This window comes from Eutrigla gurnardus (assembly GCF_963514095.1).
Source record: "Eutrigla gurnardus genome assembly, chromosome: 10".
Lineage (NCBI taxonomy): Eukaryota > Metazoa > Chordata > Actinopteri > Perciformes > Triglidae > Eutrigla > Eutrigla gurnardus.
In genome coordinates, this window is record NC_139924.1 from 4,231,220 (window position 1) to 4,253,455 (window position 22,236).

Here is a 22,236-nt window from a genome sequence, read left to right on the forward strand (position 1 = left end):
ATGTATGTATGTGCCTGTCAGGGCTTCCTGGAAACACTGGCAGAGTTGGAGAGACAGGTCCTCCTGGTCCGTGTGGACTCAATGGTAACCAAGGAGACATGGGGAGGCCAGGTAAGGTCCCACCTTCAACACAAGCTGTTTCACCACTAACATTTTAAATATCTGAGGACTTTTCTATCTTAACAGAAATATTCTGTATCTTTATATCTTTATTTGCAGGGATTGTTCTTGATCTTAACATTATTACTGTAAAACTGTAACTGAAAAAAAATGGTATTCATCTGAAGACAGACTGCATACTTCCTAAACATCCACAATAATTCTCTGGAAGTGTACCTAGACATTTACAAATTTGCACTCTCTGGACTGATCCATGTCTCTACTTTTCTATGATCTTTTGGTGTTATCTTTCAAGGGATCAAAGGTGATAAAGGTTGTGTAGGGCCTTGTGGGGAACCTGGCCCAGTTGGAACACCAGGACCAGGAGGACTTAAAGGTGCTAAGGGAGAGCCAAGTCCACCTGGGCCAGGATCTAAAGGGATTCCAGGAGAGAAGGTATCACCCACGCAAATAACGCTACAAGCATGTGTATATATCTATTATCAGGGATAATCATTAAAGAATTAAGATAATTAGTAGAAGTTAGACGTGAGAGCCACACACATGTGAGGTGTGTGTGTGTGTGTGTGTGTGTGTGTGTGTGTGTGTGTGTGTGTGTGTGTGTGTGTGTGTGTGTGTGTGTGTGTGTGTGTGTGTGTGTATGTGTGTGCTCCAAGATGGCGGCTGTGGGTGTCGACCAGTCAGCCATGTGGAGTGGGGGAGTTCTTTGTGGGAGGCCGTGTGGCCCTGCCTGGAGAACATGTTTATATGTGTAATTAGTGTAATATATTTAGTGCCAGTAGGAAAGTTGAATTAGTGAGCATGCAAACTGTCTGTTCTGGATCACTAACAACTGAACTAAGGTTACACACTTGACTCAACAATACATCAAACAGAAAATCACTACAACACAAAAGAGGAGACCTCTGTTCAGGTTGAGGTCGCAGGAGAAAGAGAGGAGACCTCTGTTCAGGTTGAGGTCGCAGGAGAAAGAGAGGAGACGTCTGTTCAGGTCGAGGTCGCAGGAGGAAGAGAGATGAGACCTCTGGTCAGGTCAAGTCGCAGGAGAAAGAGAGGAGACCTCTGGTCAGGTTGAGGTCGCAGGAGAAAGAAAGGAGACCTCTGTTCAGGTCGAGGTCGCAGGAGTAGGAGAGATCCCAACTTGGTCTACTTGGTAGGAAGCCAACTTCCACTGCAGTTGACCAATCAGAATGGAATCTGGAGATGAGGGAGGGGGAAAGACCCCTGTGGAGGTGCTTGGCTGTGTTTCCACTCTCCAATCTGAATCTTCAGAAACAATTCAATCTGCATCCATGAATTGTTTCATAGACACAAACCCTGAGGTCCCAACACTTGTATGCAGATGATGTTCTGCTTTATGTTGCCGGTCTATGATCTATGAAAAAACACTTTTTGTACAATTATTTATGATTATTTATGACTTGGCAATATCTTCTGTTATAGATTTAAAAGACAAAATTAAACTTGAAACTACAATAAAGTGTCTTCTCCTTCTGTGTCCTCCTCTTAGGGGAATCCTGGATTTCCAGGATTATCTGGTCAGAATGGGCAACCAGGGGACATTGGAAACATTGGTCCTCCAGGAAACTGTGGCCCCTGTGGCCCTGAAGGACTTTCTGGACCCCCTGGATGCAGAGGTATGAACAGTGGTGGACAGTAACGGAGTAAATTTACTTAAGTACTGTACTTAAGTACATATCCAGAGGATTTGTACTTTACTTGAGTATAAGATTTCTTTGGTACTTATTACTCTTACTTGAATACATTTCCAAGACAAATACTTTTACTCAAGTTAATTTCTAGAAAGGCTGAAAAGTACTTGTTACTTTCAGGTCTGGTCTTTTTTTTTTTTTTTTTCTTCTTTCTTTTTTTAAGAACTATTGGACACAAGCTGTGTTTGTCAGAGAAGGAAACCTATCACAGTGCACGCTCTCCACTGGGATCTACGTAAAAGCGGAAATACGTAATCCCTGGGTGATTCTCAACCAGTGGTGTGGGGACAACATTGGTCTTTGAGGGGGTTCCAGTTCCCAATGATAGAGAGTTAGTTGGACGGTGCAGTTTCATTTGGTTACAATTTCAATGATTGTTAATAAACATCTGCATCTGCAACATCTGCTGTAGTCCTGTGTTCCCAATAATTTTATTTGAAATGTACTCTTACTCTTACTTTTACTTAAAGTAAATTTAAAAGCATGTACTTTTGGATACTTAAGTACCTTTAAAAGCAAGTACTTTTTTACTCTTACTCGAGTACCATGTCGACTGAGCTACTTTTACTTGTAACGGAGTAAATTTTGACCAGTAGTATTTGTACTCTTACTCAAGTACTGGGGTCGAGTACTCTGTCCATCTCTGGGTATGATTAATCTTTTTCTCTTTCCTTTTTTGAGAGTGCTGATAGTGAACCAGAACAGTAAAGCTGTGGGGTTGGGCAATATTAATAATTCCATTGATGGACGATATACTGGACAGCTGATAATGGGCAATCAAAGGGCTGATATAAAGAGACAGACAACACTGCAAACAAATTAGAGTCATCAATTAACCTAACCTGTATGTGCTGGAGGAAGCCGCGCAACCCAGTGACACAGAGAGAAGATGCAACTCCACACAGTCTTTGAACCCGGGCACCTGCCCTCTCAAATGCTGTGAGGTGATAGTTCTAACCACTACACCACTGTGCCGCCCAGGCAGACCATTAAATTAGGAAAATATAATGACAAAAATTGCTTTGTACTCAGCCAATTGCCAATAATCATCAAACACCCTATAAAGTTATTTTCAGACAGAGCAAAAACACCTTCCACAAGCCATAAAAGCCTCTTTTAACTCCTTAAGCCTCCTGTTTGTCTGTCTCTTTGTCTATCTGCTTGTTTGTATCAGGTCCTCCGGGGACTCCTGGTGAAAAGGGTTGTGATGGTCCTCCAGGGAAAAATGGCCCTCCAGGACCCACCGGCCTCACAGGTATATATACCAGAGTTAGAGTAGTATTAAGGGTAGCAGTATTAGTACTACAGTACTACTGCCACTGATCTTGAAGGATGTCTCCAGTGACAGCTCAAACTGTACTTTCAGTGGATTAATTATATCCTTATTTTCAGGTAACAAGGGGGGTCCTGGAGATCCTGGTCCAGCTGGTCCCAGAGGAAACCAGGGACAGGACGGGATACCTGGACCTCCTGGAGAGAAAGGAGAAATGGGAGGTAGGAGACTGGATGAACCTGAATATGACTCGGCTATGATTTGCTACCACTTTTATTCTGATTGGAAATAGATTTCAAATCCTGCTCAAAAGCCAGCCCAGTGGTGATCTGGATCGTTTATTGAATAATTTTTCTTCCCCAGCTCCTGGAATCGGGCCCCAAGGCCCAGAGGGGAAGACAGGTCCACCTGGTGAGTCCTCAGGTGTGATTATAAACTTCAGGCACAACTAAAGAAGAGGAAATGAAACACTGTCTACCTCATCTGCTCTCCCCAGGGTGTGCTGGGGAGAAGGGCCCTCCTGGTGTCTGTGGTCCACCTGGTTCCCATGGTCCTGGGGGAAACCCAGGTTGTCCTGGTCCTCCCGGTCCTCCTGGTCCTGCTGGTTGTCTTGGCAGGGAGGGAATCTGCACTGAAGGAATCAAAGGAGAAAAAGGTTACCCTGGAGGACAAGGAACTAAAGGTGACAGAACACTGTGATGAGTTCACTGACAGAATGATCTCACCATGAGGTCTATTTGGTAGCTTTGGAATTTACATTTCCTTGAAGGCTTAACAATGTCAACTATTTGATGGATTGTGATGAAATGTGGTTCATCATTCATGTTCCCTCAGGATGAAGTTCAATGCCTTTGGTGATGCTCTGACTTTTCTTCCAGAGTCAATATTTTAATCTGTTCTTTGTTTGACTGTTGGTGGAGGTTCAGCACCTTCTCCCGACAAGGTAGCATTTTCCTTTCATATGAGTAGCAGCAGGTAAGTGTGGACGTTAGCAGGCAGCTCTAGTTTCATGACACGAACATCTCTCAGGCCTGACGAGGGCCTACTGTCAGTAGTCAGTGTTGATGTGAAATGATGTTTTTTCTCAACCTAACTAAGAGGTTTAGATGACTAAACCTAACGTTGCTTGGACACTGTCAGAGTACCCATAGACATGGCTCTGGATCGGCATAAGACAAGGTCACCTGGATGTTGAAACTCGAGTATGTCCATGTCATGTCACTGATGGTTAGTCTCAATGCACTGCAGAGTGTATCAGAACTTTGTTTGTGACCAAATACCCTCAAAACTTCTTGTGGCATGGATCGTTGCCACCCGGGGTTCTTACAGCTCTTTAGGGACAAGAGACCGGTCCGTTCTTACGTTCCTTTTATTTTCCAACTTTGCACACACAGACATACACATAACACTCGGGTCTCTTCTTGTGTTGGTCCTCCTCCCGACAGCCTCCTACGTGGGGCCTATATTCGCTTCCTCATCACCAAGATCACCTGCAGTTGCATAAATCAGCTGACACTGATGAAAATTACGAAAAAAAAATGCATATTGTGTAAAAAGAAATAAAAAAAAAATGTATGTTGTACTGGTGGAAAGTTTATGTCTCCCCTTTCAGATAATTATGATTATTTCATAATCATTTTGAAAAATGACATTACTGCAACAAAGAAAAGTATCTTTGGAAGAAGTACAATCTTTTGTTTGCTTTAACCCTGTAAAGCCCAAACCATTAAATAATTGACACGAAATTCCAATTCTTTAAAACTGGAGCCTTTATTGGTCCTTCTGAACAAACAAACAAAAAATTCAAATAGCAATTTCCATATAGGAGATTTAATTTGTATCATATTTGATACAGCAGGTCACAATGCTCAAAGATTCTTTTTTTTCTTGAACAAAAAATACACAAACAAATCCAACAAAAACAATGCAGCAATGGAACTGGCAGGGTAGAAGTCTGGTAGACATTTCAGTTATTTTTACTCATTGCAACCTTTTTATTTAGAGTGATGGTAGACTTGAAAACAGTTTCTGTTCAGACAAAGATGCACTCTGCATTTCTCACAGCACACATGGACAAAGTGGCCTACGCAGTGCTTGCATCTCTGTCGGGTTTTACATGTTGGGAAATGATGAAGGCCATCCTTTCTCACATCAGACACATTGAGGTTGTCCTGAAAGTGAATCAGCGTCAGCAAATTCAGGAATCGACCCCGTGACATCACATCACACACTGGGGGGTACCTTGTCTCCATCTCCCAGTAAGCTCGTACGTTGGGCATCTGTACTAACCCCGTGTGCATGTACATACCCAGAATTTGCTCAATTTCTTGGGCATTTATGTTCACTGACTTTCCATTTTTCTGCACACTGTACAAGTTTGTTTCTTCTGCAATTTCCTGTAGCATTTCCTCAGTCACAAAATCTTTGAAATACATATATGGTGTCCAGTCAAGCCTCTCTTCAGAGTCTTCCTCAACACATTCCACAAACTCGGGCTAGAGCTCTGTGAGTGAATGTAGACTCTGAGGTTTAGTAGGTCTGCATTTTAACGTTGCCTCTTCGTCCTGGACTCAGCCGAGCCAACATAAATCCGACAATCATAAATTGATACCATCTATATGCAAAGGCAGGTAAACTATTTCTGATTTGTGAAAATAATCATGTCTCTCTAACTGTAGGTGTGCCAGGCTTTCGGGGCCCTCCTGGTCCTCCAGGTCCTGGTTTTAAAGGAGAGAAGGGATTTAAAGGAGCAGTGGGTGACCGTGGGCCACCTGGTTACTCTGGGGACCCTGGACCTCAAGGCAGACCAGTCAGTGCATTCTATAGTTATAATGTTCTATAATGTACCACAGAAATGCATCTGAATCTACATATATTTGATTGAGCTGCTGATAGAAACATGAGTTGTGCATCACTTGTAAATGTGCTTCAGTCCCCACCAACTCTCAAAAAGACACTAATAGATCACTGATTGGACTGTTTTTGTCAAATTTTGTCAAATGTCTGCATATAAGCTAATTTAATTATCACAGGAGCACTAAGATGTTGTTTGGCTGTTCAGTTAAAGGTGCATTTCACTCTGCAGTGCTTCAAGAATGTGTTTCTTTTTGTCTTATTTGTGCAGGTTTAGCGGCCAAAAAGCTGTGCAATGCAGTATCCAGTTTACCTTAGGCTGCTTTGACACTAAACTTGAAGCAAACTTTTTGCATGGTGCAATTGCATAAAAAAAATAAATGCAAAGATAGATGCAAATTCAGGCTTGGCAGTACAAATGACACAACTTGACATTGAAATATTTCAACTCAAGAAATTTGTGACGCTTTGTCATGAAAGCCTATCAGAGTTGAGATTCCCCATGTATAAATGTGTGTGTACAGACGTTGGACCGATCCATGTCAGAATAACTTTATTTTGAGTGTTGATGGAGAAGTTACAATGTTAGCATAGCCTAGCAATGATCAATCCAAACTACAAGTATTTTAAAAGTTGTTTGCTTGTCGTTTTGTGGACAGACCTAACAAAGCATTACTTCGGACTTTTGTTGATGTGCATCTTGCTAGATACAGTGAATACAACTGGGTGAGCATCTCTGGGTCTAGCGTGAGTGAATGCAAATAAATTCAAATGAGCCCCCTGGTCACATTCATGCTAGTAAAATTTGCTTCATGTTTGTTGTGAACTTGGCATTAAAGCATCAATCTTAGACAGGAAGCATCTAGTTAATAATCTTTGGCTAGAAGATTCAAAGCATCAAGTAACATACAGAATCAAAGGATCAGATTTTTGATTAAATCCTCACTTAAAACTCATGTGATGCATTAAATACACTTCTTGTTGTTGACAGGGTGAAGATAGACCAGCAGGCCCACGTGGAAACAAAGGTGTGATGGGAGACACTGGCATCACAGGACCAGCTGGTAAGACCTCCAGTCAGATAATCAGTATAGCCTACTGGCCAGTACGACTGCTGACAAATATTCAGGTTTTATTTGATAGTTTAAAGAATAACTAATCCCCAGAGATTTGGTTGAAGCACCTGGAAATTAAAAAAAATGCCTCTAGAAGGTGAAAAGAAATATATAAAATTTTGGTTTATAGAGGAAACCTTTTTGAAGTGCAAACGTATCTTTTAAATTGACAAACATCATGTGTGTTACTATTGACTACCATACATATTTTTCTTTCAAAACAAGGTCCCTTGGGAAACACCTTAAGGGGTGGGAGGGGCTTAGTTGGTGACTCTTAATGGCCATATGTGTTCTAGGTATAAAGGGGGACCCCGGACCACAAGGTAACGAGGGATCAACAGGTGCTCCAGGACCACCTGGGAGGAGAGGTAACCATTCACCTGAGTACAGCTCAGTACTACTAACTACTAATACAATAGTGTCCATGTATGTTGGTACAAGTATCTTATGAAGTACTAAATACTGCCCCCTGCAGGCCAGAGGGGCATGGACAAATCCAGGGAGGTGGAGCTGGTTCCAGGAGACAGAGGCTCAGCTGGAGACCTGGGACACAAAGGACAAAAAGGACCCACAGGGGCCCAAGGGTCACCTGGAGGTCCAGGTGAGTCTGGCATATTATTTCAGTCTGATTCTTCAGGTGTGAGTGACATTAATACATTTTTAGTTCCAAAAAGTATAAATGGAGTTTTAGCTTTGTTTTGTGGCTGCAGGTTCTAAAGGCAGCAAAGGGGTGGCTGGTATAAGAGGACTAAGTGGTCGTCCAGGTTTGAGAGGGGAGCAGGGAGACCGAGGATTCCGTGGATTGAAAGGTGTGAAGTCAATCTTCTGTCAGCTTTTAAACAGAACAACTGCCATTGTGAACTGTAAACTAAAAGGGAGTTTAGATTAAGATATTTTTTTTCTTTATCTTTAATTTACTGCAAACTATTTAGTTCTCTCAAATGATCCAAATTCATAAAATGGATAGTGGTGTTGGTTGTTGCTTTGCACCATTAAAGACTGCAAAGCTCCTCAATCTGACTACCTGCTTCATTCTAATGGACACCTTTTACCCAAAATCCAAAACTAACTCTGTGTTGACAGGTTTGGAAGGTCCACGAGGTTCGGTTGGTGCTAAAGGTATTCAAGGTCGATCAGGTCCCTGCAGGGACGCACCAGAGAACGACGGCTTCATGTTCACCAGACACAGCCAGCAACTCTTTATCCCAGAATGCCCTGCAGGATCCACTCAAATGTACAGCGGATACTCGCTGCTTTTCATCAATGGAAACAACCGAGCTCACGGACAAGACCTGGGTAACTAAGTATTTGAACCTTAGTGCTGCACTGAGGTACTAACAGAATCACGATTCAGACTCATCAGCCATGTTCAGATTCTTTATGCACTTTTCTTATAAAGTAGGACCACACGTCACAAAAAAACATGTCACTCTGGGTGTTTCTCTAATTCCTATTTTTTTGTTTTACTTTATTTACAATCATTCAGTATGTTATCATTTCTAGTCGATATTGATTTGGCATTCCTCAAAACAATAGACACACATTAAAAAATATTAACAACAAAATAAAAATAAATAAATAAATCAAATGAGCAGGATTTTTTGCAATTGAATCCATACATGTAGAAAACATACAATTAACATGCTCTCAGCAAAGACTCCATTGAAAAACTACTGTCACTCAGGAGGTCACTTGAACAAAAGGTTAAATGATGAACTTATGGCAAACAGTTAAAAAACAAAGGCAGGTAATCAAGAAAATAGGAAACAAAAAAAAAGGGAAACACAAACATGAACATTATATAGAACTAACTAGCCCAAAGGGCTGTTACAGCTGATACACAGAAAAAATGGAGGGAAACTGAAACAACAGTAAGTGCAGCACGACAGGACACAACAGACAGAAACTACAAAATAAAAGAGGTAAATAAAGAAACAAAAACCAAGATGATAACAAATACAGAAATTTCACTTCACCAACAAACAAACTTGACAGAAACAAAATAGCTTGTCCCCCTTTTCCAACAATCACCAACTCTGGTTTGGTCAAAATAAACTCTTAATTCTTCAAGTTAGATGTGAAAAGAAAGCTGTTTTCTCCTCAACCCAACCTATTGAACTCCAGTCAAATTTGACAAAACGTAATTACTCATAAAACCATCTTAGTTAGTCTAGTCTTTCCACTTCCAACAATCTGGCTTGGTCAAAATAAAGTCTTATTGCAGTGATTTAGATGTGGTAATATGCTGTTCTTGCTGTCTCTCTCTTGTTGACCTCAGTGCTCCGAAAGTCCCTAAGACCTTTTAAATTAGGCCTTGGAGATCAAATATTAGTAAAGATTCAGCAACTGGATTGACAATTCCTAGCCTCAAATGTATTTAAAAACATATCTTGTGGACTACTAAAGTGAAATTGGGGGACAGGTCGCTCACCTGCCTTGACTCGCCTGTGAATTTACAGTAAGAGACATCCCATTCTTAATCCATAGGGTTCAATATGATGTTCACAAAGTTGGGAGCATGGAATTGTCCAACATCTCTTGGTATGCTGAAGCATTCAGAGTTCCTTTCACTGGAACTGAGGGGCCAAGCCCAGCTCCTGAAAAACAACCCCACACCATAATCCCCATCCACTAAACTTTAGTCAGACAAGTACCGTTCTCCTGGCAACCACCAAACCCAGACTTGTCCATCAGATTACCAGATGGAGAAGTGTGATTGGTCCCTCCAGAGAACGTCTCCACTGCTCTAGAGTCCAGTGGCGGCGTGCTTTACACCACTGCATCCCATGCTTTGCATTGCACTTGCTGATGTATGGCTTGGATGCAGCTGATCATCATGGAAACCCATTCCATGAAGCTCTCTATGCTGTTCTTGAGCTAATCTGGAGGCCACATGAAGTTTGGAGGTCTGTAGTGATTGACTCTGCAGAAAGTTGGTGACCTCTGTGCACTGTGTGCCTCAGCATCCGCTGACCCCGCTCCATCATTTTACGTGGCCTACCACTTCTTGGCTGAGTTGCTGTCGTTCCCAATCACTTCCACTTTGTTATAATCCCACTGACAGTTGACTGTGGAATATTTAGGAGGGAGGACATTTCACGACTGGACTTGTTGCACAGGTGGCATCCTATCACAGGACCACGCTATAATTCACTGAGCTCCTGAGAGCGACCCATTCTTTCACACGTTTGTAGAAACAGTCTGCATGCCTAGATGCTTGCTTTTATACACCTGTGGCCATGGAAGTGATTGGAACACCTGATTTATATTATTTGGATGGGTGAGTGAATACTTTTGGCAATATAGTATACATGGAATTGTGGGTGTTTTAGGAACGTAGATGATACACACATGCATCCTTCAAAATCCTCTGAATGAAGGACTCAGTTCTTGATAGAATTTGAAGGATCCCTCAAAAGGATTAGATGACGTAGCTCAGCCGTTCCTGAAATTCAGCTGTTGATCCTTCTTTGACTTTAAAAAACACCTTCTGTCATTAAAATAAAACCAAAAAAAAACATCTGTTTGTCCTTCTCTGTCTCTCTCCAGGTACATTAGGTAGTTGTTTACCTCGTTTTACCACCATGCCCTTCCTGTTCTGTAACACTGAGAACACCTGTCGCTACGCATCACGCAATGACTACTCCTATTGGCTGTCCACTGATGAACTCCCACCAGGCAACATGCCGCTCATCTCTGGAGAGACACTGAAGAAATACATCAGCCGGTAACACACACACACACACAGACACACACACACACACACACACATGCACACACAAACACACATGCACACACACTCACACACACACACATGCACACACACGCACACACACACACACACACACACACACACACACACACTATGGCGTCAGGATCGTGTCATATTACTTGCGCACCTATCAACTGAACGCGTCACACCCGCGTGCTTTGGACGCCTGTGCAGCAGACAGCGCCTGACGTGTAATGTAGTTTCCTCATTGACTTATAATAGTCACGCGTTCACGCGCACGTTCACGCGTGATGACTGCTGCATGCCGGTGATCACATTACGTGGAGTAACTACGTGTAACATTCATGCGTTTTTTAGCGAATGCACGCATTAACGCTCGCATGAAGATAATTGAACATTTTTGTCAGGCGCTCACACGTACACTGAAACGACGTGCGCAAACTCTGTCACGCGTAACAAGAAGCTGCGTACATATGAAGCAGCGTGCGCACGTCTGTCTCTCACTGTTTGACAAATGTTGTTATGCGTTCACACACACGTGCGGTCGCAGATTCTGATGCTGCGTGGCCGGAAGTTGATCTGCACGGTGCGCAGACTCCGTGTAACATGAGCGTGTAATGTAGTTGTTCTGTGTTCCATTTTCCTCCAGTAGATGGTGCAATCGATCCAATGCGAGATACAGACATAGGTGGATGACGTGACATGGCAGTTTTGCTGTCTTCAGTGTCGAGATAAATAAGAGATTATTAGATGAGTGAGAACCAGTGTTGGGCAAGTTACTTCGTTCCCGTTATTCGTTTAAAAAACGGAAAACGAGAAACGGAAAACGACTCGTTAACTGATATTATTGTGTTCATGAATGGGATTCGGGGATGAAATAACAGGGCCATTTTTAATTCCGGATTTGCCGTACGTCTTTTTTAATGACCTTGAAGGCGCTGTGTTATGCTGCGAAATTACCTGAAAGCCTACCTGAGACATTTAGGGGAGCTCTAAAACACTGTTCATTAACGCTCTGACAGCGTCTGACGCTCGCGTTTTGAAATAAACCTACTGTTTTAAACACACACCAAAAGCGTTATGAGGCGGACATAAAAGCGGTTCAAAACCGACGGGGAGAATCGGAGGCTCCGCCTTTTCGCCGCCGCCCCTCAGCTGTTGATCCTCGGTGTGCCGGGTCGGCTGCGCTCTGACCGACCGGGAGCCGCTCCGTGAGTCGGTGTCCAGCTCATGGAGCCTGCTAACAACAGCGCTTAATTAATATAGTGTAGAGTTACACGGACCGGCTTTCACAATTTTCCAAAAGTGGAGCGAATGTATGAAGGTATTATTGGTGCAAAAGGTTTGAGCACCTGTAACAGTGGAATTTGTAGTTGTGACAGTGATTGTGCATGTGTATCAGTACATTTGAAGTCACAGACTCTATGAGTTGTGTACTTGTAGATTTTTTTTCTCTCCACAAATACAACACAACACTTACACATTCACAAATTCTTAATTACAGGTGCACAAATCCTATTTTACAAGTCACAGATTAAAAAACTGACACGCTCACATTTTTGCTCCTATTGTTATAGTATATTTGGTGCAAAACATATTTGTGTACCTGTATCAGACAATGTGAAGTTGTGGACAAAATTTTAATGTGTGCAAATCTGAATGTGAACTTGTGCAATAAATGTTCAATGTATGTAAAATAATTTCCCACGGAAATATTTGTGTTCTTTTAAAACCAACACACAAATCGAGAAGTACAACTGCGCAAATCTTCCCCACGAGTCACAGATTCTGTTTCCTTCACCTACAAATCACAAATCCCACCTCCACTGAGATATGTGGAGCAAAACGATCTGTGCATTCAGTCTATGGTGCAAAAGGCGGGTGCTGATCTGAGAGCGACTGATCCCACAGCCAATCAGAGGAGAGGGGCTTTTTCCCCCACAGCCAATCAGAGGAGAGGGGGGATTCAGCACATGCTAAACTAACAGCAGCAGAGACAGCGATATAAGCAACTTTCAAGGTAGGTTGTATCTTTAACCACATTAATAAATAAACCCAGACGCGAAGCTGAGAAATTTAGCGTCCTGTCACTTTTCCTCTGTTTTGGTAACCATCCTCCCGGCTGTGTGCATTTGTTTTCATTTGTTTTCATTTTCCTAGAAGGCAGAGGAGAATAGGAGTAATTTACTTTACTATGTTGAGATCTTTCAACCATAGATATTAACTAGTCTTTTTTATAGATCCATGTTTTAAACCTAGAAAGAATCATCTTGTAAAAGAGCATATAAGTTATATGAATCTGACTCTCTTCCTTCCACGTCTGTTTTCTGAAAACGAAACCTGCATGAGCCGATCTGACCCGGGGTCACAGCTCTCCTCACTTACAGTTTATGACAGATAAGACTACAACAATACACACACATACGTATATTCATTGAAAACAAATGCACACGGCCGGGAGGATGGTTACCAAAACAGAAGAAAAGTGACAGGACGCTAAATTTCTCAGCTTCGCGTCGGGGTTTATTTATTAATGTGGTTAAAGATACAACCTACCTTGGCCGCTTTTCCCAGATTCGTTAAGAAGCTCTTAAGTGCTAAGATCGTCTTTGGAGCGCTCTTAAGAACGCTGTGAAAGAAGGATGTGTTTCCCAGAGTCGCTCTTAGCCTAAGAAGATCTTTCACTAAGAAGGAAACGTAAGATCGAGCTGACCCACTCTTAACAGCTTCTTAGCGACGAAATGCTCAGTGATCAAGCCGCGTCAGGGAAATTTATATTCTCCCCTTTTCGAAATAATAAACAAACAATGCTCAATGTTGTAATGCGCTAAAAAACAAACAAACAAAAACATTTTCATTGAATTACACGTTTAAGTTTTCCACACACATCTTCATATATGAGTTTATAGTACTACACATAAAAACACAACAACCCTGTGGCATTTCACAGATATCAAGGAAACAGATGTAATTGAACTCAGCTGAACCTCATCCAGAGAGGCTCCACCTGCTACTCTATATAAAGGCGTTGCCAAAGTCCGCGCGTGTGAGAAACCATGGCTGCAATACAGCACATTCTCGCTGCGAACCAACAGCGTCGCCGTGCGCGAAGCCAGACAGTTTATATAAATGCTTACGTGCGTCAGCACTTCTCCCCACTGGACGTGCTGTCAGACCGGGCTGTCCAGACAAAGTACCGGCTGCCCCGTGCGGAGATCCAACGGCTGATCACTCTGGTGTCTCCACACATCCAGAGAGCAACGCGCTGCAACTTTGCCCTCAGCCCTGAGGTGCAGCTCCTGGCTGCGCTGCGTTTTTACGCAGTGGGGAGCTTCCTGGAGGTGGTGGGGGATGGCACCGGCCTCAGCAAGGCATCGGTGTCACGGAGTGTGGCAGCTGTGACACCGATTCTCCTCGTCCACTAACACGCCCATCTCCTCCGCGGTGAACGCCGGTGCCCGCTTGGTTCGCTTGCTGCTGCTTTCTACCATTCTCACATGTGTGTGCCTATATCCACGGGGGTATATATGCGCTAGGCTTGATTACTACTTGGATACACCTGTTGGCACACATACAACCCCCCCCCCCCACACACACACACACACACACACCCACCCGCACCCGATACATGTGTAGCCCAATTGCACCTGTGTCGGGGGGACCACGGGGCGCTGTGTGTGACTTATGCGCTGATAAAGAGGTGGGTGATGGATTAGCCTAGCGTCGATTGATTCAGTTTCAGCACCACCGCGGTGGACAGCTCCCACTAAGAGCTTCTTAAGAAGCTTCTTTGGCTTAATCTTAAGGTTCTCCTAAAGGCCCCCACACACCACCCAGACGTCCAACTGCCTTATCCGACCACTCTCCGCCCACTCTGTTGCCTCTCGTCTGACCCGTTCGGCAGAAAAGTTGCGTTGTACACACCGCTTCGACGTGCTTCCAACACCACAGCAGCGTGTACGTTCTGCGCTTGCGCGAGATGCAATAAGCCTCCTTAACAGCGGGTGGCGCTAGTCTCGTGCCAGTACTCCAAAACAGGAAAACAGGAAATGACGGAACGGAGTGCAGATAAAAACAATGCACAATCAGCTGCTCTTCCGTCTCTTCGCTCCACGTAGCCATTGCTTCGATAAATGTGCAGAAATAACCAAAAGTGCGATGCAACGACGAAGTAAAATCTGTACTCTGCGCCATCTCTGTTTATGTGGTTTGTTGTTTACCATCGTCACTTCCGCCCCGCCCACACACTGCCATTGGATACTCTGATTGGCTAGCACACCGCCAATCAGAGTATCCAATGGCTCAGACGTCCAACAGCCCACCTCCTCAGACTTTGTATGCTCAGTCTGATCAGACAGCGTCCGCGCGGCTCCGAAAGCTTCCGACGCAGCTGTACACACCAAACATATGTGTTCCCAACCTCGTCCGAGCCTCTCCAAACGCTTCAGACGTCCAACGGTTGGGCCGGTGTGTTCCTGCCTTAAGAAGGCAGTTAAGAACGCGTCTGGGAAACACCCGTATCTTAGCGCTCCTTCTTAGCCGAACTCTTCTTAAGAGCCTTCTTAAGTCCTTAAGAACGATCGAATCTGGGAAACGCGGCCCTTGAAAGTTGCCTATATCGCTGTCTCTGCTGCTGTTAGTTTAGCATGTGCTGAATCCACCCTCTCCTCTGATTGGCTGTGGGATCAGTCGCTCTCAGATCAGCACCCGCCTTTTGCACCATAGGCTGAATGCACAGATCGTTTTGCTCCACATATCTCAGTGGAGGTGGGATTTGTGATTTGTAGGTGAAGGAAACAGAATCTGTGACTCGTGGGGAAGATTTGCGCAGTTGTACTTCTCGATTTGTGTTTGTGTTTTAAAAGAACACAAATATTTCCGTGGGAAATTATTTTACATACATTGAACATTTATTGCACAAGTTCACATTCAGATTTGCACGCATTCAAATTTTGTCCACAACTTCACATTGTCTGATACAGGTACACAAATATGTTTTGCACCAAATATACTATAACAATAGGAGCAAAAATGTGAGCGTGTCAGTTTTTTAATCTGTGACTTGTAAAATAGGATTTGTGCACCTGTAATTAAGAATTTGTGAATGTGTAAGTGTTGTGTTGTATTTGTGGAGAGAAAAAAAATCTACAAGTACACAACTCATAGAGTCTGTGACTTCAAATTTACTGATACACATACACAATCACTGTCACAACTACAAATTCCACTGTTACAGGTGCTCAAACCTTTTGCACCAATAATACCTTCATACGTATGCCCATCTCGCGATCGCGAATGTAGAGTCAATTGATTTTGGGTTTAAAATGCATTGTAACGCGCGTTACTGAGATTTGTACCGAGTAAAATATTACCAGTTTTTTTTTTTTGTAATGCCTTACATTACCGCGTTACAGCAAAACGTAATGCATTACAGTAATGCATTACTTTTGTAACGCGTTACTCCCAACACTGGTGAGAACCATAGACTGCACATCTTTAAATCAGACTTCTGGGGGTGAGAGAATGAGAGTGAGGAGTAAACGCAGAAACAATCATGTCCAAAATAAGGGACAACTGTCGAAAAGAACACTTCTCCAATAATAACATGTCTGTCCGACTGTAGCAGCTGAAAATGTCCATGAAAAGTCCTGGAAAATGATTTCAAGCAAAGTGTGGGAATCCTGATTCCTTAATTATCATATTGCAGCACCACTATCATTACTTGTATACATAAGCAGCCATACACACCATAAGCACATCACTTAATAATAATAATATTTATTGTTTTAATCGGCATGACAATACAATGTTTATTTGTACTACCGTGCAGGACATACCAAACTGTGCATTGTAAATGTCATTTGATGCCTCATCTAATTTAATGGTAAATTCCAATCCTATACACAAGTCAGTGTCAACCATGGTTGATCACTGAGAGCCAAATTACATCTGGCAGGGGGACTGCCAATGTAAATCAGCCCCGGCTGATATTGTGTACAGCCACATCCCTTCCTCTTCAGAAGGGAATGTTGAATACTGTACACTGTCCTCCAGAAAAAAAACTACATTGAAATTGAGACATCTCCTGTCTGTAGTAGAATTATCTCATAGGTCTCTTGTGTTGGCAAAAGGTGTTCTATCATTCTGTTAAGAATTAAAAGTAAAGTCTTGACACGCTGTCTTTGAGTTTTAATAAAACATTTATGAATTTTTATCAAAATAAAAACTGAGGGAAAATCTGTTGATACAAATGTGTTGCAATTTATTAATATTAACAATATTTACGCTCAAACATGTACTAGGCTACTAACTTTGTGTCTGTGTTTTTTAATTAGCCTAAATCTAATAATACAATTGTATAACATGTCTATATAGACCCCAGCTAGCAAAAGTTATGTGTGTAATTTAAAATGTGTTTTCAATTAAAGCAAGCTCTGTAAGAGCGAGGAGCTGTTTAAAAGCAAGAAAGTGCTTGGAGACTGTAAAGGGCATTTAAAACAATATTTATTCACAGAAATTATAAAAGGGGGTGTGGGGGGAAGGGGTCCGTAATTGTGGTAGCTTGGCAACACCGATCCTCCACGACCACCGCTGGTCTTCCACTTGCACACTGTCCTCTGCCGGGCGCAGACTCGGAAGCTGTGAGGGAAACAAGATGGCAGTCACTGCACTTTTACACCCAATACATGCACGCCACTTCATTTACGTCCTGAGATTGTTACTCACACGATGGGGCAGAGTATCAACTGTTCACCGTCACCTCGGGCACACGCTTCTCTCGGACTAGGCCAGGGGTACTCAAATACAAATCCTCAAGGGCCACAAAGATGTTTTTCAATGACTCAAAGGTCCATTTATTGAGGTCGGTCAGGCCACATGTGATATACTGTATTTAGTGCATTTCTTCGAAATGACTTCGACACACACACACACACGCACAATCACACACACACACACACACATGCACACACACACACAAACATGCACATACATGCACACACACACACACTCACGCACACACACATGCACACTCACACACACACACACACACGCACAATCACACACACACACACATTCACACACACACACACACACACACAAATTACATTGTTTTACAAATTAAACACACAACATCAGGCTGCACGGTGGTGTAGTGGGTAGCACTGTCGCACCTCACAGCCCCCCCCTGGACCCTGTATATAGGATAAAGCGGTAGATTGATTGATGGACGCACAACAACACAGGATTTGTGTCCCAAAGTTTTGTGCAAAAGTGACGTTTTTATGAAAGATGTCCTCAACCTTAATAAGTTTTGTTGCCTAAATCTAATAGTTTGTTGACTAAACTTAAAGGGACAGTGTGTAACATTTTAAGTAATTTATTAGCTAACATCAATATCTTCATTCATAAATAGGTCCTCATAAGTGTATAATTACCTCTGCAAATAATATGATTTATCCTCGTAAGCAAAGTATTTCTTATTTGTATTTACATTGGACGGGAAAGTCCTAAGCAGGCTTCCATGTCATTCTGCCACAAGACTATAACCGCCGGAGAGGGACAAAACACCTTTGAACGCGATTTCGTTCAGAGCCAGTGTGAATCACATCAGCGAGAGACGCTTCCAGACACATAGGGTGCGTGCGCAGGACCGACTCTCCCCCCTGGAGTGGACAGTGACTTTGACTGACTTTTTTTTTCGCCTGTGGAGCACAGATCTCGGATACTGGCGCACCCACGTCCCGCTGTTCCCCCTGGAGCTCCCAGAGAGCGACTTTACCGAGCTTTGTTATTCGCCCGTGGTGGACGACCTCTTACCTTTAAAAGTCAGTGTTGTAGAGCAATATAAGCGCTTTAGTTACATTTGTTTGTGTTTGTTGTGTGTTTAGTTGTTAGTCGATGCTATAGGCTACTAATGGAAGGCTACCAAAACTAAACCAATATCAACATGGCAACATAAATCACTATCTTGCTCCAGGAGTAATTACTTACTGGTGAAGTGGTTTTGGATGTCATAGCTTCTTGGTACATAACAGCTACCGTAGTTGCAACAAAGCGACGCGCTAGAGAGCACTATTCGTTTGAATGCAAAATACAATTTCACCACTAGATGGGAGTAATTCCTACACACTGTCTCTTTAACACTGTGTATTTTTACTAAAACTAACTTTGGTTTATCATCCTGACTGGCAGAAAAATAAGTTGTGCCGATCGACGCGGAAAAAATGGACAATTCATCTCACTCAGCATGAAACCAATAGATTCCATTTTGTGTCAGGAACTGCAGTGAGACTGTGTTGTACCAAAACAACAAACAACATGTGCTCATGAACATGTGTGTGTTTCCTGTGCTGAAGGTGTAGTGTGTGTGAGGCCAGAGCCAACGTGATCGCCATCCACAGTCAGACCAGTACAGTTCCTGAGTGTCCGTCAGGCTGGGACCCTCTCTGGTTGGGATACTCCTTTGTGATGGTGAGCTCACTCACTGTTTGAAGTAAAACAGTGAGTTTTAACATTTCATTTTGAATATGCATGTTAAATATGTCTGTTAGAACCAGTTTAATCAGTTAACCAAATGGCAAGCCGGGTTTTTTATAGCACATTTTTAGCACAGGGATTCAAAGTGCTTTACTCAGAAACATTAAAAAGAAAAAGTGCAAAAGAAACAATAAAAAATAACAATAAACATGAAAAGGCCAAGAGACAATAGAATCAAATAGAATATGACAGATAAGACAATAAAATATGTAATGTAATATAACATGCAATGAATGGATAAAGTACAATGTAAGAAATCATGTCATAAAAGTCTTCAACTTAGTTTTAAAAGAAGTGGGAGTTTGTTCCAGATATATGGAGCATGAAAACTGAACGCTCATCAGAAATGAAACAATTCAGTGCATTAGAAGCCAACATGGCCACCAATCCTTTATAAGCAAACCTCTCATGTCAAAAAAATAGCTGAGATCTCAGAAATATAAGAAACACAAACCCACAGTTGCTTTGACTCTTGACCCCTGTTGCTGATGCTTCTGGTCTGTAGGAAACAGGCGTGGGGGCGGAGGGGTCGGGTCAGCCTCTGGCCTCTCCCGGATCCTGTCTGGAGAACTTCAGGAAGATTCCCTTCATCGAGTGTCACGGCAGAGGCACCTGCAACTACTACACCGACTCCTACAGCTACTGGCTGGCTGCTCTCAACCCGCACGACATGTTCAGGTGTGTGTGTGTGTGTGTGTGTGTGTGTGTGTGTGTGTGTGTGTGTGTGTGTGTGTGTGTGTGTGTGTGTGTGTGTGTGTGTGTGTGTGTGTGTGTGTGTGTGTCAGCCTGATTGGCTGATTCCTTTTTTTTTGTTTCCTTGTCCTGCAGTAAACCGAAGCCTCAGACTGATCCGGGAGAGTTCCCAGGCCGTCTGATCAGCCGCTGTCGAGTCTGTATGAAGCAGTTATAGACCTCAAGTCTGATACTACTGATACTACCGCTGCTGTAAATACTACTGCTTCTAATACTACTGATAGACTTGTTGCAACACAAATATGTTACGGGATGCCTCTGAGTGGTGAGTCACTGCTGGTTTGAGTACACTGTACAACTGCAACTACTACTTCTTCTACTACTACTACTACTACTACTACTACTACTACTACAACCATTACTGCCACATCCTTTCACAATTCACAAGAAGCAATGCATCAATACCAAAAATACGTTTACTGCTCTATCCAAATCCCTGCACTGAGAACAGTAAAACGTATGTAATGAGTAACCATAGTCAAAATATGCATGTCCAGGTGTGAATGTGAAACTCCACATTTCAAAATACCTGGTAGTACAAAGTACCTCCCTCTGAGATGTAGCAGATGAAAACTATCAAAACTGTAGTTGACATAATGATAAATAATCTGATGACAGAAAAAAAATGGAAAGTAAAATCAATTAAATAAAACATGAGATTTAAAAAAAGCACTGACTAGTAAAATAAATCAAATCCAAATAATCTGATTACCAACACTCAGTAGTACAATAAATGCTACAAAAAATATGATCAACACTCAACAGCAGTAGTAGTAAACCTGCTTCTTATACTACTGTTGTAAGAGTAATATGACTGTTATCTTTAATAATACAAATACCATACTTAATACATTCCCCACATATTTTTTCCAGTTAAACAATTATATTTTGATATAAAAGTCAGTTAGTGTACCCACTAAATATTAATGCTACTACTACACAGTAGTATAGCTACTTCTCCCCCTTGCTGTCTACCAGTAGTATATACCTGTTAGTACTCCTGATACTGCCATGATACACTTGATGTTTTGATATTTGGCAAAAAAAAATCACAGTTTGTGAAAGAAAGTCTGTGTAGTCAAATACCTCCATGTACTGCTACGGGTAGTACAAATACAAGACTCCCTGCTGTCAGAACTACTAACACGACTAATACTACTACTGTGACTGGAGCTGCAGAGCTGAAACACCACAGAAGAAGAAGTGACAGTTTGGCCACCAGATGGAGGTAGCCTACACCTCTTTTCTTCATGTAGACAGATTCTGTTGCTTTCTGATTGGAGGACTCTAACAGCAATGCTCTCTGGGTGCCGTAGTGCTATCATCATTACATTGTTGTGAACTGCAGGAATGTTCTCTTTGTATTCTTTATGAATCAATGAAGACGTGTTTACAGTCTGACCTCATTATCTTCAGGCACTCGAAGCTTCCTGGTTGTACATATGTCTTCTACTGCCCTTGTTTAATGTCACTCATAAAGAGTGATTACTTTTTGTTTTGTGAATATTATTCTTGTTGAGTTTTAATAAAATATATAGAAGTCACTCTTTGGTGTTTACTACGGTGATTTTAACTGTCAATCCATCCATTCATTATCAAACGCTTATCCTGTATTTAGGGTCGCAGGGGGCCTGGAACCGATCCCAGCTGGTACACCTGGACAGGTAACCAGTCTATCACAGGGCTGACATGTAGAGACAGACAGGTAACCAGTCTATCACAGGGCTGACATGTAGAGACAGACAGGTAACCAGTCTATCACAGGGCTGACATGTAGAGACAGACAGGTCTGTAGTTTCCAGTTCTCCATTCAGTTCACTTCTCGGTAGTCTTTTTTTTTGTTTGTTTGTTTTGTTTGTTTGTTTGTTTAAACTAAAACAACGACATGAGCTTTAGGCAACAGAACCTTGTGATATGGTTTAGGCGTGCCGCCACCAGCGTCACGCTTCACTTTGGGACACGCGGTGTCCAACACCGGTCTCACAGGTGAAAGTCCTGTGTTGTTCAGTTAATATATAAATATATACTGTGTTGGGACCTCACCATTAGGACTACACAATGCGGCCTACAAAAGCCTTCACATGCGGTCAGAACAAAGGGACAAAGGGGATTAAAAACTACAACCGCCATTTTAGTTTC

At 42.5% G+C, this 22,236-nt stretch overlaps 1 protein-coding gene across 1 annotated transcript in view; it reads left to right on the top strand.

The window, feature by feature from the left end:
• col4a3 (collagen, type IV, alpha 3) overlaps positions 1-21,641 on the top strand; it is an 82,379-nt gene extending 60,738 nt beyond the window's left edge. Inside the window, exons 36-52 of the mRNA XM_084018772.1 lie at positions 22-111; positions 416-555; positions 1,631-1,757; positions 3,007-3,087; positions 3,225-3,326; positions 3,469-3,516; positions 3,602-3,787; positions 5,784-5,914; positions 6,950-7,022; positions 7,370-7,441; positions 7,549-7,674; positions 7,784-7,882; positions 8,157-8,369; positions 10,623-10,800; positions 19,164-19,278; positions 19,850-20,022; positions 20,173-21,641. Coding sequence (XP_083874898.1) covers positions 22-111; positions 416-555; positions 1,631-1,757; positions 3,007-3,087; positions 3,225-3,326; positions 3,469-3,516; positions 3,602-3,787; positions 5,784-5,914; positions 6,950-7,022; positions 7,370-7,441; positions 7,549-7,674; positions 7,784-7,882; positions 8,157-8,369; positions 10,623-10,800; positions 19,164-19,278; positions 19,850-20,022; positions 20,173-20,254 — 2,036 coding nt within the window. The 3' untranslated portion in view covers positions 20,255-21,641. The remainder of the gene's footprint in view (positions 1-21; positions 112-415; positions 556-1,630; positions 1,758-3,006; positions 3,088-3,224; positions 3,327-3,468; positions 3,517-3,601; positions 3,788-5,783; positions 5,915-6,949; positions 7,023-7,369; positions 7,442-7,548; positions 7,675-7,783; positions 7,883-8,156; positions 8,370-10,622; positions 10,801-19,163; positions 19,279-19,849; positions 20,023-20,172) is intronic.
• The last annotated feature ends 595 nt before the right edge of the window (positions 21,642-22,236 follow it).